Source organism: Notolepis coatsorum (genome assembly GCF_963971535.1).
Source record: "Notolepis coatsorum genome assembly, chromosome: 5".
Lineage (NCBI taxonomy): Eukaryota > Metazoa > Chordata > Actinopteri > Aulopiformes > Paralepididae > Notolepis > Notolepis coatsorum.
In genome coordinates, this window is record NC_140169.1 from 173553220 (window position 1) to 173571537 (window position 18318).

Here is an 18318-nt window from a genome sequence, read left to right on the forward strand (position 1 = left end):
ATTTGAATTTCCGGCAGTGTAGACGCATCGTGGCGTATTACTGCCCTCCGCAATTCTTGCTTCGCCCACACTTGAGAAAGTTTACACTCCTCTTCTTCTTCTTCTCATCTTCAAAACACATTTCTATCGTCTCTGTCTCCTTCTTCTCTGCTCCTCTTGTCATACAATCACAATACAAACATCATCTCCTCTCTTCTTCTTCTTCTTCTTATTTGAATTTCCGGCAGTGTAGACGCATCGTGGCGTATTACTGCCCTCCACAATTCTTGCTTCGCCCACACTTGAGAAAGTTTACACTCTTCTTCTTCTTCTTCTCATCTTCAAAACACATTTCTATCGTCTCTGTCTCCTTCTTCTCTGCTCCTCTTGTCATACAATCACAATACAAACATCATCTCCTCTCTTGGAGGGCCCCCCCAAGAGGGGGAACCCTCCATCTCTCAATTCCTCTCTCCTTCTTCTTCTTCTTCTTATTTGAATTTCCGGCAGTGTAGACGCATCGTGGCGTATTACTGCCCTCCACAATTCTTGCTTCGCCCACACTTGAGAAAGTTTACACTCCTCTTCTTCAAAACACATTTCTATCGTCTCTGTCTCCTTCTTCTCTGCTCCTCTTGTCATACAATCACAATACAAACATCATCTCCTCTCTTGGAGGGCCCCCCCAAGAGGGGGCATTCTTCATCTGAGAGAATTGTTGAATATATATAGAACACAAATGTTCTAGAATGTTCTATTATGACATCATACTGTGACATCACAAATGTTCTAGAATGTTCTATTATGACATCATACTGTGCCTTCACAAATGTTCTAGAATGTTCTATTATGACATCATACTGTCAGCTCGGAACTAGGCAAAATCTGCATATGGCTCGCTGATAACAAACTATCATTACACATGGGCAAAACAGAGTCCATTCTCTTCGGTTCAAATAACAAACTCAGCAAGACCGACGGCTTCTCAGTTACAGTGGGTGACAATATTGTCACAAGGAAAAACGAAATTACCTACCTGGGTTCCATCCTAGAGGCAAATCTTTCCTGTGACAAAATGGCATCCAATGTAATAAAAAAAGTCAACCAACGAACTAGATTCTTGTACCGGATCTCCTCTCTGGTAAACAAGAATACCCTGAAGACTCTGGCAGGAGCACTCATTCAAGGGTACTATGACTATGCATGCACCTCATGGTACCAAAGCACCTCAAAGGCGCTTAAAACAAAATTACAAACATCACAAAACAAACTGGTCAGACTACTACTTGACCTGAACCCCAGAACCCACCTCACCCCTGCCCACTTTGACAACCTAGGATGGCTTAGAGTAGACGACAGAGTACAGCAACTTGCAATGGGCCTGGTCTACAAGATACACTATACGACCGGGGTGCCCATGTACATGTCAAAATACTTCCCAAAGGTCAGTGAATACCACAACCACTACACCAGAGGAAGCTCAACAAATCATGTTAAACCCAGATTTAGTCCCCAAACAAGGGACTAAACACGTTTCGCAATTATGCCACAACAATGTGGAACGCCCTACCCAAAGCTGTAAAGGAATGTGAATCCCTGCCCACATTCAAAACCGCTCTTAAAGAGCACCTACGGGAGGCTGCAATTCGAAACTGGCCACCGTAAATGCCCAAAACCCCCACCACCTCCTAATAGACAGTCTCCTCCCCACGCATGTATATATTCCCTCCCCGCAGTATGTATATTTCTCTCCCACCCACCCACCCCCTCCTAATGTACAGTCCCCTCCCCATCATATGTATATACTCTGTCAGGATCTAGGGGTAACAGTACTGTATATTTGAATACCGTTTATGTCACAAATGTATCAGTACTAAATACCTATATGTCCCTATGCCATAAATGTCATGTATGTTGTGTATGTCATAAATGTCTATATGAATTGAAAATGGGGGACCCTGATGGAAACAAGACAAACGTCTTTCATTCATTCATTCATTCATTCATTCATTCATTCATTCATTCATTCATTCATTCATTCATTCATCACAAATGTTCTAGAATGTTCTATTATGACATCATACTGTGACATCACAAATGTTCTAGAATGTTCTATTATGACATCATACTGTGACATCACAACGGCATTTGAATAATATAAATAATGTTTGGTAAGGCTGTCCCCGAAGCCTGTTTTTGGGATTCAAACTTTGTCAGGGTTCTTTGAACGGACGTTCGAACCTTCGTTTTTAATTAAAAAAGTTAAATATTTTTTTTTTAATAAATTCTCAATTTGAATAAAGTGATTCAAACTTCGTCAGGGTTTTTCGAACGGACGTTCGAACCTTCGTTTTTAATTAAAACATTTAAATAATTAAAATTTTCTTTTTATAATTTTCTTTTTTCTTTTTCTTTTTTATATCCTCAAACTAAATCCTCAATTTTAATAATAATAATAATAATAATAATAATAATAGTAATATTCCATCTGCATGGAATAGCCTGCAAGACGAGTTTAAAATACAGGAAACATTAACTCTAAATTAATTCAAACATATGAATGGATATGAATCTGATACCATAGGAAACTGTAAATGTTTTAATTGACAGAGCGTATTTTCTTTCCTTGGAACTGTGTCTAAAATCATGTGCTCACTTGTCTGAATGTTTTATGTTTGTTTTTCTCTGAAACGAATGTGTTTTTGCTGTCCTTCTTGGCCAGGTCACTCTTGTAAAAGAGATTTGAATCTCAATGAGTTTTTTTTTATCTGGTTAAATAAAGGTAATATATATATATATTTTAAACAAAGCATTAGTGGTTTACACTGAAATCACAAATTGGGCCTTTAATTTGTGTCCTTCCAGAAAAAGACGTGAATGGAGACACGCTGTGGGTGTGGTGCTACCCCTCCGTCAGCACGGAGCTGAGGGACATCCTGCTCAGTAAATGCTGTCTGACACGAGGCACCTTTGTGTTTGGTCAGTTCTGCCGTACCTGGTACTACATCTCCACAGTGGAGGTACAGGAGACATCTGTCCTAAACAAGGTACAGCTTCTTGTCTTGCACGGATACCAGTATCTGATTATTGGGTCGCTACCAGGCTATAACCGGGTGTTTGGTGCAGGGGCGGTTCTAGCATCAGACCTTTAGGGGGGCTCAGCCCCTAGAGCAGTAACATAATTTCACTAAATGCCATGGTCAGGCAAGGGAGGGTGCGGGGCGGGGGGGTAAAGGGGGGTGTCCTCCCCCTTGGTGGATTTTTTTGGTCAAATCAGTTGTGCAATAGTCAATGTTGGTGAGTTGTTTCTATATAATTCACTTATGACATTTAGGTAACATTAATGAACAACTACAGTATTAAGGAGACAACTACAGTATGTAAGTAGTAAACCTATTATTATAATTTTTTATTCCAGTCGATCATAATGATCATGATCATATTACGGAGCGCTCACTGCGTTCAAGAGAGAGAGGGAGATAAAGAGAGGGAGAGAGACTCACATTTTCGTGACATTACACACACTTCTGTAGTCCCTCCCGCCATCCCTCTCTCTCTCTCTCTCTCTCTCTCTCTCTCTCTCTCTCTCTCTCTCCCTCCCTCTCCTCGCTAGTTCTCTGCCTGTCAAACCCTGTTTGAGGAAGTGTGAGGTTACACTATGCCTACGTCTCCGACACACACAGTCAAGTTTGTGTATGTGTGTGTCCTCGACGAGGGAGAGAGATGGCGCACACACATTACACACGCTTCTGCAGTCCCTCCTGCCGTCCCTCTCTCTCTCTCTCTCGCTCTCTCTCTCTCTCTCTCTCTCTCTCCCTCTCGCTTGTTCTCTGCCTGTGAAACCGACGTTCAAACCTTCGTTTTTAATTAAAACTTTCTTTTTTTATAAAATAATTAAATTAAATGTTTTCTTTTTTTATATCCTCAAACTAAATCCTCAATTTGAATAAAGTGATTAATCTGATTAAATGAGTTTTTTCTTTTATTAAATCAACTTTCCAGCCCCCTGTCAACTGTCAAATGATGTCAACTGTAGGGCTGACCTTCGAAGCTTCGGGGCCGAGCTTTGATTTTAATTCGAAGCTTCGAATTAAAAAAAAATTTAATAAATTTCTTTTTTATTTTTATTTTTTAATATAATTTTTTTTTTATCTTATGTTGTGGGACTTGTACAGCACTTTGGTAAACTTTGTTGTTTTTAAATGTGCTCTATAAATAAAGTGGATTGGATTAATGAATTAAGTAGCCCCTTTCGTGACTGTGACGCAGCCAACACGGCTGTGTGATTTAATTCAAGGTGGATCGCTGTTGTCATTTGAACAACTTCAGATTTCATGGGAACTACCAATCCCCCAAATCAAGAATGTTTAAGATGAATGAAGTAAGATTTTGATTATTTGAAATATGGCCTGTGTAGACTAAACTATGCACAGAATTATGTCAGTCTACAAGGTCCGGATTCTACATGGTCCGACAATGTAGACCTTGTAGACTCCACTACAGACCAATTATCAGTGAATGTTCATGCATTTTTAAGAAGGGCTACTTCCACAAAAAAACAAAGAACTCACCAAAACATCTCAGTAGCACCTTATCTAAATGTTCTATTTCATATATGGAGATTCATATTTATTTATGTATTGCATGCATTTCTACATTTTATTTCCTATTTTGTTTATTCATCCCAGTATCTTTCTTTCTTATGTGTGGAATTCTACAAGGCATTTACATTCACATTTACATTTAGTCATTTAGCTGACACTTTTATCCAAAGCGACTTACAAGTTCTGTACGACAGGTCATCAGGAAGGATACAACTCTATTAGCTGAGTAACAATATTCATCAAAGTGTTGCGTGTTACAGTGTAGGTTAGTTTATTAGGACAAGTGCATGACAGTAAGGTTAGTTAGGGTTAGATTTTTTTTATTTAATTATTTTTTTATTTTATTTCAGATAATGGTTGAAGAAGTGCGTCTTTAGTCGACAGCGAAAGATTGGATGGGATTCGGCTGTCCTAACTGGGGTGGGTAGTTCATTCCACCATTGTGGGGCAAGGACTGATAATAGGCGTGTAGGTGGTGTATGTGTTTGAGGATGATATCCTTCAAACAGGCAATAGTGATGATATAATTTGGGCAGTGCTGAGCTGGGTTCCTTTCCTCCAGTGTATTTGTCCCCCGGCCCCACCCTATGGCCCCATGCACACGCACACACACACAAAGTAAACATAAAAATAAAAAATAAAATTTTGAAAAAAAAATTTTTTGATTTTTTTTTATATATATATATATATATATATATTTTTTTTACTTCGATTTTTTTTTTATGTTCGAAGCTTGTGCCATCGAACGAAGCTTCGAAGTATTTAAGACAGCCCTAGTCAACTGTCAACCTGAATTAACATTCAATATTCAATATTCACCGGCCCACACTCCGGCCCACACACTGGCCCACACACCGGTCCACACACCGGCCCACACACCGGCCCACACACCGGCCCACACACCGGTCCACACTCTGGCCCACACACCGGCCCACACACCGGCCCACACACTGGCCCACACACCGGCCCAGACACCGGCCCACACACCGGCCCACACACCGGCCCAGACACCGGCCCACACACAGGCCCACACACCGGCCCACACACCGGCCCACACACCGGCCCACACTCCGGCCCACACACTGGCCCACACACTGGCCCACACATTGGCCCACACACCGGCCCACACACCGGCCCACACACTGGCCCACACACTGGCCCACACACCGGTCCACACTCCGGCCCACACACCGGCCCACACACCGGCCCACACACTGGCCCACACACTGGCCCACACACCGGCCCACACTCTGGCCCACACACCGGCCCACACACCGGCACTGGCCCACACACCAACTCACACACTGGCCCACACACCGGCCCACACACCGGCCCACATACCGGCCCACATTAGTGGCCCACACACCGACTCACACTGGCCCACACCGGCCCGCCGTACAGACCATGTAGCCTGGGAGATGACTGAAATCACTGCAAGAGCTAGTAGGCTAAGCATCTTTCTGTGGCGATTTTCATTTTTACATCTACATTTTTCAGCCCTAACCTACCAAAGTGGGCCGATCGGAGTGGACTAAATGGGCCAGTCGAACCCCCCCATCAAAAAAAATAAAAGTTAAAAAAAATAGTTTAAAAAAACAAACATTTCTTTTTTTTTGGGCCAGCCCACTTTACTTCCGGCCCATCGGGATTCGTCCCGAACGCGTGTTACTTTTTAACAGCGGAGCAGTGCAAGAATGTGACAATTTGACCATGTGACCGCGGCAACGCGGGAGAGCGGCAGTGCGGAACTAGGCTGTCTATTGCCATTCTCTAAGCTCCTTAACAGCGCCTAAACTTAACCGTTCTAACCTTAACCAACTCCGAAACAATGCCTAACCTTAACCTTAACCTTAACCATGCCTAACCTTAACCTTAACCATAGAAAGAATATTGCCATTCTCTAAGACAAACTCTAACCTTAACCAGCCTCTTAACAGCGCCTAAACTTAACCGTTCTAACCTTAACCAACTCAGAAACAATGCCTAACCTTAACCTTAACCATGCCTAACCTTAACCGGCGAATACACGTTAAAAAAAAAATCCTGTTAAAAAATTTTTTTTTGATGGGATTCGAACTTGTCAACAACGGACCGCAGGACCGCTGCGTTGCCAGGTGAGCTGAGCGCCAAATGAAAATCATGGCGGATTAGGGCGGTTACATAATGCCGCAAGCTCTGCCGCTCCGCTCCGCGCTCTGCGGTTGCCGCGCCTGCCGCGGGGCGTGTCGCAGCCAATCAGGGAAAACGCGGAAGCAACGGCAGCACTGCTCCGCTGTTATTAAGCAATAAGCGTCCCGAACGTCCCGATGGCCAGTCCGGGCCTGGCACCCCTCTATGTCCTTCTCTGTGCGTTCTCGATTACGAGTTGTTTGGCACACACGCACATGTGGGCGGCGGCACACTGTTGACAGACACTGCCCCTCCCTCTCCCTCCCTCTTTCACGAGTTAGTGCTGCTGTCAGTGTAACATGACACCCTTGTGAATTAAGCTTCACGTTCAGGCGTCCACCAGATGGAGCCGGACGCTCATTATTGGACTTGACACATTATAAGTCTGTATATAGATAATAGATTTAGATAAAAAAAAATTAATAAAAGAAATTAAAAAGGAAATATTTTTTTCTTTTTTAAATCAGACTTTTTCTACTCTCTTCTCTCTCTACCTCTCTTTCTTTTTTTATCCTCTCTTTCACATTTCATGCTCCATGTTTTATGGAAACTGGGGTTATTCGTTAACATAAAATGTCACGGTAGTGACCAAAGAATATATTTTCTGTTACCTTGATAAAGCATGGTAGGTTGCCTGCAATGCAATAGGGATATACCCTTTTCTTTTGTATTGTTGTTGTTTGCTTAGCTATGGGTTGGTTTAGGTTAGCCAGAAAGAACCCTATAGCTACTTGGGCCAATTGCCCTGGGGACTATGCACTTCGAATGGGGTAGTGCTGGAGGGTGGGCGGTTAATGTGGGTTTTGTGTTAAATGTTGTACTTTTGTCTTTTTTGTTTTACTTTTTCACACCATCTATTAGTACTAGTTTTAATTTTTCTTTGTAATTTGTATTCACCAAAGTCTCAGAGTTCACTTGAAATTACACTTGATAGGTGCCATGTTCCATCCGTTTAACATAAACTCATTGGGCTGTTATGGCTAATTATACGGGGACCCCCTTGATCGGGAACAGGTGTTGACTAATCTGTCGATTCTTTTTCGATTAGTCGACTAATCTAACGATTATTTCTGTCACACCCTCCATCTCTGCTTCCTGTGGGCGTGGCTCCTTTTCCGGGCTCTTAGCAGACTTCTTAGCTTAACATAACAGACCGACAATAAGTTTGGGGGAACTAATGGGATAACTGGGGTTGCAACAAAAGTGCAACTAGGGCTAAAAACACAATGAAATAAAATAATAATAATAATAAATAATATATCCTTCTTAGCAGACTTCTTAGCTTAACATCCCAGGGAACTAATGGGATAACTGGGGATGTTGTTTGCTCATGACAAGAGTCTCAAAGTCTGGGGTGATGGTAGACAAAGCAACTCTGAGGTCATGCTCAATGTCCAATCTGTTCCTCTGCTTTGTCTTCAGCTGGACCAGAGCTGAGAAGCCACTTTCACAAAGATAGGTAGTGCAAAAAATAAAATAAAAATAAAAAGTAATTTTTTTTAATACGCCGCATCGACGCAAAATTTTTATGATCGACGTCGTCGATTATGTCGACTAATCGTTGCAGCCCTACTGACTAGCTTTACTAACTGGAACGTGAAGGGACTGAACCTGTGAGGATTCGCCTGTTCCCTGGACCTTTTTTTCCCTTTCCTCACCTCACCAGCCCCCACCCTTGCGAGAATTTTCCCTGCCTCCTACTCTTCACCAGCCCCCACCCTTGTGAGAACTTTTGCCTGCCTCCTACTCTTCACCAGCCCCCACCCTTGGACATTCTGTTCCTCTACCCTCACGCACCTGTTGGGAGTTTGCAATCTGCTCTGGGAGGAGTACTTAGGTGGCAGGCTCCCTTCCAGTCCTGGTCGGGTCGTTCTGTATCTGTATCTGTATCTGTATCTCTGTTCTGTGTTCTGGATTCTGTGTTCTGGACTCTGTATCTGTATCTGTGTTCACTCTGTGTTCATGGAGTTCTGTACGTTACCATCCTGTACGTTACCATCACCTGCCGCGTCTCCGGCGTGAGAGACGACGTGCCAGCCATCTCCACCTGTCGGCGTTTGCCTGGAGTGGGACACCGTCTTCGCTCTCTAATTCTCTACGGGAGGTTTTCCAGTGTTCCCACTCCAGACGTCAAGCCGGCTCGTCATCGCTCCCGATTCCACGGGAGGAAGGCGTCTCTTCGTGATCCTCGTTCCTGGGGTGAGGCTCGTCGTCGCTCCCTAGTATTCCACGGGAGGACGGCGTGTGCCCATCCCGTTCCCCTTGGACCCAGGCTTGTCGTCGCTCCCTAGTATTCCACGGGAGGACGGCGTGTTCCCATCCCGGTCCCCTGGGACCCCCTTTGTTCTGCGCTGCCCGTCTGCAGCATCCGAAGAGGAGGAGGAAGATCCCCGTGCCAGGCCTCCGCCGTCGGGACCCTGTCACCGTGCCAGGCCTCCGCCGTCGGGCCCCTGTTCCCGTGCCAGGCCTCCGCCGTCGGAACCCTGTCCTCATCCCTGTAAGCAGCTCTGGCCCTCGCCCTGTCCAAGGCCTTAACCCTGTTCTCTGTCCCTGTCTCCAGCCCGCCTCTCCGGGCCTCTGTCCCTGTCCCCCTCTCCAGTGCCCCTGGTCCTGGCCCTGACACTTAGCCCTGGCCCTTAGCCCTGGCCCTTAGCCTTAGTCCCTTAGCCTGTTCGCCTCTTAAAGGCACAGTGCCGCATTTTCCATATTTCCTTGACTCTAGTGTTTTTGTGTTTTCCCTTAAAGGGACTGTGCCGCTTTTTGTTCTGTAATAAATATTTGCCCTGTTTTGGCTTACTCTCATACCTGTCTTGTGTTGTGCGATTGGGGTCGGTTACAAACCATAACAGTACGACCCGACCAGTCGACGACCCCAGTCAGCACAGACAGTGTATGTGAGTTAGCCCCTGTTAGTTCCCTCTAGTTCCCTCTAACCCACTCTAGCTCCCTCTAGTTCCCTCTAGCTCCCTCTAGTTCCCCTGTTGGTTTACCCTGTTGACTCCCCTGTTAGCTCCCCTGTTAGCTACCCTGTTCCCCACAGCTAGGACTGTCCTTCCAGCTAGCTTGTTCTCCTTTGCTAGTCCAGCCCTGTCTGCTAGCCTAGCTCCGGCAGCTAGCGCAGCCTCTATGCTAATGTAGCAGTACAGCTAGCATAGGCCCTGTAGCTAGCAATGCTCTGGCAGCTACCCAGTCCCTCTGCTAGCCCCACTTTAGGTGTAGCTTCCCCTGCTAGCATGGCCCAGTTTTTTTTTGTTTGTTGCTTTGTCTTGTCCCCTGCCCCGCTGTCTGATTTTTTGGTCGCCCGGTGGCTCCCGTGGAGGGGGAGGTACTGTGAGGATTCGCCTGTTCCCTGGACCTTTTTTTCCCTTTCCTCACCTCACCAGCCCCCACCCTTGCGAGAATTTTCCCTGCCTCCTACTCTTCACCAGCCCCCACCCTTGTGAGAACTTTTGCCTGCCTCCTACTCTTCACCAGCCCCCACCCTTGGACATTCTGTTCCTCTACCCTCACGCACCTGTTGGGAGTTTGCAATCTGCTCGGGGAGGAGTACTTAGGTGGCAGGCTCCCTTCCAGTCCTGGTCGGGTCGTTCTGTATCTGTATCTGTATCTGTATCTCTGTTCTGTGTTCTGGATTCTGTGTTCTGGACTCTGTATCTGTATCTGTGTTCACTCTGTGTTCATGGAGTTCTGTACGTTACCATCCTGTACGTTACCATCACCTGCCACGTCTCCGGCGTGAGACGACGTGCCAGCCATCTCCACCTGTCGCCGTTTGCCTGGAGTGGGACACCGTCTTCGCTCTCTAATTCTCTACGGGAGGTTTTCCAGTGTTCCCACTCCAGACGTCAAGCCGGCTCGTCATCGCTCCCGATTCCACGGGAGGAAGGCGTCTCTTCGTGATCCTCGTTCCTGGGGTGAGGCTCGTCGTCGCTCCCTAGTATTCCACGGGAGGACGGCGTGTGCCCATCCCGTTCCCCTTGGACCCAGGCTCATCGTCACTCCCTAGTATTCCACAGGAGGACGGCGTGTTCCCATCCCGGTCCCCTGGGACCCCCTTTGTTCTGCGCTGCCCGTCTGCAGCATCCGAAGAGGAGGAGGAGGATCCCCGTGCCAGGCCTCCACCGTCGGGACCCTGTCCCGTGCCAGGCCTCCGCCATCGGGCCCCTGTTCCCGTGCCAGGCCTCCGCCGTCGGAACCCTGTCCTCATCCCTGTAAGCAGCTCTGGCCCTCGCCCTGTCCAAGGCCTTAACCCTGTTCTCTGTCCCTGTCTCCAGCCCGCCTCTCCGGGCCTCTGTCCCTGTCCCCCTCTCCAGTGCCCCTGGTCCTGGCCCTGACACTTAGCCCTGGCCCTTAGCCTTAGTCCCTTAGCCTGTTCGCCTCTTAAAGGCACAGTGCCGCATTTTCCATATTTCCTTGACTCTAGTGTTTTTGTGTTTTCCCTTAAAGGGACTGTGCCGCTTTTTGTTCTGTAATAAATATTTGCCCTGTTTTGGCTTACTCTCATACCTGTCTTGTGTTGTGCGATTGGGGTCGGTTACAAACCATAACAGAACCACCCTATTAAACGCACTAGGATACTTACTCACCTCAAGCTTTTGAAAACGGATATAGCCTTCCTCACGGAGACGCATATACGGACTTCTGACAATACTAATCTGAAACAGGGTTGGGTTGGGCAGGTATTTTAGTAATGCTATCAGAGTAGTGCTAGGGGTGCAGCGATTCTAATTCGAAAATCAATTCAGTTTGTAGCATCCAAAACTATTTCTGATCCTAATGGGCGCTTTGTTATTGTTGTTGGTAAGCTCTATCAGATGCTTGTGATACTCGCATGTGTATACGCCCCCAATTGTGATGACTCTCGATTTATGACACATTTTCTCTCATCTATTCTATACCACACATAGACACCCACCAACTGATCCTGTCCGGGGATTTTAACTGTGTGGTTGACCCTATACTGGACAGATCCTGGACTGGACAGCTGTCAACTCTAAAACATCTGAGCACTTAAAGGGCTTTTTAGAGGCGTGTGCTATGTCAGACCCCTGGCGATTTCTATACCCAACTAAGAGAGAATATTCTTTCTTCTCACCCGTACACCATACTTTCTCACGAATAGATTACTTTTTCTTGGACAAAACCCTACTCCCCTTGGTGCAGTCATGTGTCTACAATAGTATAGTAATTTCTGACCACACACCTGTAACATTAGAATTAGCCTTCCCCAACTCACTTCTATTGTCAGAGGAGGCTTTAATTTCTTTCATTAATTCACACATTGAAATTTATTTAGAAACCAACTTGAATAATGAAACCAAATTGACTCTCCGACTGGCTTAAAGACTGACCCCTCAGGTATTAATGAACAATTTCGTCATTTCTATTATTATTTTTTTATATTGATCTTTTTCCCCATCCATTTTCCTCCGATTTTCTCCTATCCCAATGTTAGTCGTATGCCAATTCCCAATCCCTTCCTGGTCGCTGCGCACTTACCCCCCACAGTCAGATCATCTGGGAGAGTGGAGGCTATCACGTCCTTCCTCCGACACACGTCCAGCCAATCAACCGCTTCTTTTCACCTGGCAGCGCGGATCCTCCCTGAGAGGGCGTAGCGTGTGGAAGGATCACACTATCCCACTCAGGTCCTATCCGCGCTTAGCAGGCGCCCCGACCGAACTGTAGGAGTCGCTGTTTACAACGACCCGGACCCACCCCGCCAGCTTCTCCCACCCTCTAATACAGCCAATTGTATTAGTGTGAACGGCCAGCCAAGCTGGTGACAACCCCGGAGCTGTGAGCTGGATTCGAACAGGCGAATCCAGCTCACAGCTTCGGGGTTGGTGACGAACGCAATCTCCGCTACGCCACCTAACCGCCCTCCGTCATCATTTCTATTCTAATCTATATGAAACCGAACATCCAACTGAATCGGGCCTGATGGATACTTTCTTTAAAGGACTAGACACCCACTATTGATGAGGACTCTAGAGAGACCCTAGATAACTCCATTACATTAGATGAAATAAATAATGCGGTTATGTGTATGCAAAGTGGTAAGTGCCCAGGACCAGATGGTTTTCCAACGGAATTCTACAAAAAGTTCTCCCCTAAACTGAATCCCTTACTTGTAGCCGTTTTTGATGATAGTTTAACCCAGTCAAGCCTACCCCCAACCCTCCGCCAGGCGTCAATTTCCGTTCTCCTAAAGAAAGGTAAAGATCCTCTCAGTTGCTCCTCATATCGTCCAATAAGTTTGCTCAACGTCGATGTTAAGATCTTAGCTAAGGTGTTAGCTCTCCGCCTAGAATCTGTTCTGCCATCTATTATCAATTTGGACCAAACAGGCTTTATCAGAAACAGACATTCCTTCTTCAATATTAGACGTGCGTTTAATATCCTGTACATGGAGACTTCAACACAGCCTCCAGAGGTACTTATGTCCCTGGACACTGAGAAAGCCTTCGATCGTGTGGAATGGGGCTACCTTTTTTACGCACTCTGGCGGTTCGGCTTCGGTGACGCTTTTATCTCCTGGGTCAGACTATTTTTATTTTTTTTTTATCTTTTTCCCCCTCCTTCTTTTTTCCGATTTTTCTCCCATCCCACTGTTAGTCGTTATGCCAATTCCCAACCCCCTTCCTGGTTGTTGTGCACTTTCCCCTACTGTTGGTCCGAGAGGCCGGAGACTGTCACATGCTTTCCTCCGACGCATGTGCAGCCAGCCGGCAGCCAGCCTGGCCGCACAGATTCTCACCGGGAGAGTGTAATGTGTGGAAGGTCGCACTACCTCTCTCCAGATCCTACCCTTGCTGAGCAGGCGCCCCGACCGAACTGTAGGGGTTGCTGTCCACAACGCCCAGGACCCACCCACGGCTCCCCTCCCCCTAACTCAGCCAAACGAGTTAGTATAGCGATCAGCCCGAGCCAAGGCAATGCTGACTCTCCGGGAGTCGAGACCGGGGTCAGACTGTTATACAAGATACAAGATACAAGATAGTTTAATGCCACACAACAATGGTTGGTGGTAATTGTTTTCGGTACAGATTGTTAAGCACTGGTTACATCAACATGAAACCGACATCCAACATCAATCGCCCCCCTCCCACCTCCCAATCCCACACATCCCCCTGCAATCTCCCCAGTCCTGTCTAAATCCTGTAGTGTTGCATTCCCTGAAAACGTTGTCCCAATTTAGAAAAAGTTATGGTTTAGCCTCTATGTCTACTTATGCTCCAATTGCAGCGAATCATCTGTTTCCGGCCTCCCTCCTAGATAACGTATTTGATCAGTGGTTCAAAAAGATTCACAAATTAAGAACAAGTATGAATGAATGAATGAATGAATGAATGAATGAATGAATGAATGAATGAATGAATGAATGAAAACTTTATTTAACAGATTGCAGAATGGGTACAATACAGTACGGCTCAATACACACAATTGTTAAGGGGATGCAGACCAGAGAAAGACGTTTGTCTTGTTTACATCAGGGTCCCCCATTTTCAATTCATAGTGTACTAATAGTTTGTAAACTATTTAAGAAATATGAAGGGATACCACCACGGTCCTGAATGACTATCCTAATAATTCCTTAAAGTGCAAGTGTAGAGACCCTACTACCCAAAGTCTATACTATAATAGACCAATATAATAAACTTTCCTCTCTCACATTAGCTCTAGTCACGTGTCCAACAGCGCCCCTACGTCACCGCCTGATGGTGACGAGCATCCCAATAGTTTATTGGACCAATAGGACCGTCGGTGGAGGCTCCTCGCAGTAACCCTCCTCTTCATCGCTGTGTTGCAGCGCTGACACCGACGGGAGCGGGGCGGAAGCACCGGAGACGGGACAGGAGAGAGAGAGCGAGAGAGACACAGAGAGAGAGAATAACTTCACGAAGAGAAGAAGAAGAAGCGCATGATGGTGGAAACAACAACAAGAAAGAAGATCCCGTCCTCTTCTTCTCCGGACGCGTCGCCTTTCTTTGTCTTCTTAATAAACCGCTGCGAGAGACAAGAAAAGCAAAGTCCTTCTTCTTCTTCGACTCCGTTTGTTTTGTTTGCGTTTTGCGGAAAAGCGGGTGGAGGAGGATATCGAAGTTGAAAAGTCTGTAACTTTTTTTTGTTTTGAAAAGTTCGAAGTCGGATATTAGAGACGCCGCGCTTGTGTTGGGACATTTCGGGCAGAATAGTTGTGTTGTTCTATAGGGGGGCCAGGAGGAGCGTGTGTTCTGCTCGCAGTATAGGGGCCAGCCAGGAGCCTCTTCTCGCAGTAGTAGGGGCCAGGAGCGTCTGTTCTTCTCGCAGTAGGGGCCAGGAGCCTCTCCTCGCAGTAGTAGGGGCCAGGAGCGTATGATTTGCCATCACACCACTTCTTTCGTTACTTACAAGTTAGAAACTTTATACGTAGTCAATCCACTACATTTCCATCCCTGCCTCCAAATACATCACTGGACTCAATCCTGGAGACAAAACCTGAGCTCAAGGGAACAATGTCTAAGCTTTATACGAACATATTCGAGATGGAGGACTCGTCACTCTCAATTATAAAGGGGCAATGGGAAAAGGACTTTGAAACAGACATATCAGAAGAGGTGTGGTCAAGAATACTAAAAAATGTTCACGCTTCATCTATCTGTGCGAGACACAGGCTTATTTAAGATCGTACATCGGCTACATATGTCCAAACTCAAACTGTCAAAAATTTTCCCTGAGGTTAGTCCTACTTGTAACAGATGCAAACGAGCTGTATCACACATTTTGGTCATGTCCTAGCCTAGCAGACTTCTGGTCGTCCATATTTAAGCTCTACTCAGACCTGGCAGGTCGGGTACTGGAACCATGTAATTTCCTGTTTTTATTTGGTGTCCTTTCCGAGGATTTACATATACCAAAAGCACAACTGATCTGTATCGCTTATTCCTCCCTTTTAGCAAGACGTCTCATTCTTATGAACTGGAAAAACGAACATCCTCCCTCATTTGGCATGTGGATTTGCGATGTAATGTACCATCTAAAAGTTGAAAAGATAAAATATACTTTGCAGGGAACAAGTGGAACATTTGATGTGGTGTGGCAACCCTTTATCTCTTATGTGGAACGGTTGACTACATCTCTCACCTCCTGAAACAAGGACACTGTATAGGAACGACTCTGTAACATGAAGCGCTCTGAGAACTTCTTATTTGACTTTTTTTTATTTTTTTTTTATTTTTATTTTTTTATTATTATTATTCTTATTTTTTTCTATATATTTTTTGGTGTCTTGTTCAGTTTTTTTTATTATAATTTTGTCTGTTTTGTTTATACGTGTATGTATGCCACGTTCGTAGTGTTGACTGTAATGTCTAAAAAAAACTGTAGTAAAAAAATATCAAATATATATTAAAAAAAAAAGTCTGTAAATGTTTATTTAAAAAATGTTAAGCACATGTATAGTCAATTGGTTCTGTTGTTCAGCCTCACAATGCTATTTGATAGTAAATGTGTTTATATATCCCACCCTCTGGCCTCTGAAGTTGCTAATGTCTTTTTAATTTGGGCCTCACAGGGTTAACCTCTTAAGCCCGAGATATACAGTAAAAGTGTATATTTTCAGCATTACGTTTGTTTACCAATGATTTTAACTGTTATTAGTGAAATATAAGATTATATAAATCTCAGGGCATTGAGTCGGAAACCGGCGCATATTGACAGGAGGAAGTGGAGCAGCCAAAAGTGAGTGTAGTCTTTTGAAGGAAGAGACTCAGGGCTTTCGAATTTCGAAAAACTACCCTACCCAGCTCACGCCAGCCCCTGTCAATCATCTGACTTCTGGATTAACTATTTTATTTCTCTTATTTTTTGGGATTATCTCCCACAAACCTGAACGTTATTGCCATAAAACAGAACGCAGTTCGTTTCTCTACCTTTCTGTGAACGTCTAGCAAAAAACGGTGTTGCAATATACATTTACATTTACATTTAGTCATTTAGCTGACGCTTTTATCCAAAGCGACTTACAAGTTCTGTACGACAAGCCATCAGGAAGAGCACAACTCTATCAGCTGAGTAACAATGTTCATCAAAGTGTTGAGTGCTACAGTGTAGGTTAGTTTATTAGGACAAGTGCATGACAGTATGGTTAGTTAGGGTTAGATTTTTTTTTTTTTTTTTAATTCAGATAATGGTTGAAGAAGTGCGTCTTTAGTCGACGGCGAAAGATTGGACGTGTTTCGGCTGTCCTAACTGGGGTGGGTAGTTCATTCCACCATTGTGGGGCAAGGACTGAGAATAGGCGACTTCTCTTTGATGACCCTCCCGGAGCTTGGATAGGAGTAGGTCTGAGGCGGCCAGAAGATGCAGAGCGTAGGGGTCTTGAGGGTGTGTAGTTAGAGACCATTGACCGGAGGTAGGCGGGAGCAGTTCCCTTTGCCGCACGGTATGCTAGGTCGAGGGCCTTGAAGCGGATTCGTGCAGCAATGGGGAGCCAATATGATGAACAATGGTGGAGAAATTTACATTATAAAAAAGATGGCAGAATTCTGTGAGGTTTTTGTCCGCTGCTCACCCACTCGCTCTGTTCCTTTAAGATTTTCGGTTAATTAATTGCATTCTCCTCTCCACACGCTTCTTCCTGTAGATGCCGTTTGATTGGTGCTCCCCCAACCACACGCTTCTGGAGCAATGGTCAATCTCATCCCGCAGCTGTCACAGCTTGTCATTAAGCATCCCTTTTGCTTTATATACCCTGATTCCCCATTTAGTGTTGTTGGATCGTTCTGATATATTCTCTGCATTTGCCGTTTCCTTCCGTCGCTGCTTTTCCCTGTGCTTTGCCTCCCAGGACTCTCGAGGAGTATTCCGTTTGGAGAACCTGTTTCCCCGTTTTGAAGCGCTCGCCCTGTTTGATCTGCTCGCTTCACGCACAGCGCTCTGGTGAGTTTTTGCAAGACAGTCTTTGGACTCAATCATTTTTCGTGTGTGTAATGCACTGAAGAGATCCTGTTTTTCGTTCAGACTGTCTCTCACCCTTTTTGCCTGTTTGGATATTCACTTGGATTCATTATTGTTTGGACATTGCTCACTGTGTGTCTCACACCGAAGATTCTGTCACTTGGATTTATTGTTTGGACATTGCTCACTGTGTGTTTCACACCGAAGATTCTGTCACTTGGATTTATCTGTTTGGACAAGTCACTTCACCTGTCACCTGTCAGTTTCCAACTGTTCACTGAGCTAACCCGCTCTCTCTCTCTCCCTGTTCCGCCACCACCCCGGAGTACATGCTGGGAGGATTCTGCAGAGCGGCTCTGACGTCACGGACAGATTCCTCAAACGTAACCCCCCCGGGAGAAGCTGCAGAGCAGCAAACATTCCTCACATGCTTGTTTCCCAGTTTGTTTCTGTTCTCCACCAAGTCCTTTCTGTTTACTCTGTAAAATAAACAAGCCCTAGATTTTGGCTAACTCTGAAACTACTCTCTCTGTGCCGTTTGCGTTTGGGGTCGGTGTCAAACCATAACAAATTCAGTACTGTATCTAATCATCTTCCCTTTATTCATTTGCTTAGATTTTTCAGG

The 18318-nt window shown here is 45.4% G+C and overlaps 1 protein-coding gene across 1 annotated transcript in view; it reads right to left on the minus strand.

Annotated features, from left to right (window-relative positions):
• Window positions 1-2914, minus strand: part of LOC311228469 (uncharacterized protein) — a gene marked incomplete at both ends in the record, with an annotated part of 109132 nt that extends 106218 nt beyond the window's left edge. The window contains one exon of the mRNA XM_084314375.1: window positions 2886-2914. Within this exon, the coding sequence (XP_084170501.1) occupies window positions 2886-2914 (29 nt within the window). The remainder of the gene's footprint in view (window positions 1-2885) is intronic.
• Window positions 2915-18318: the final 15404 nt, after the last annotated feature.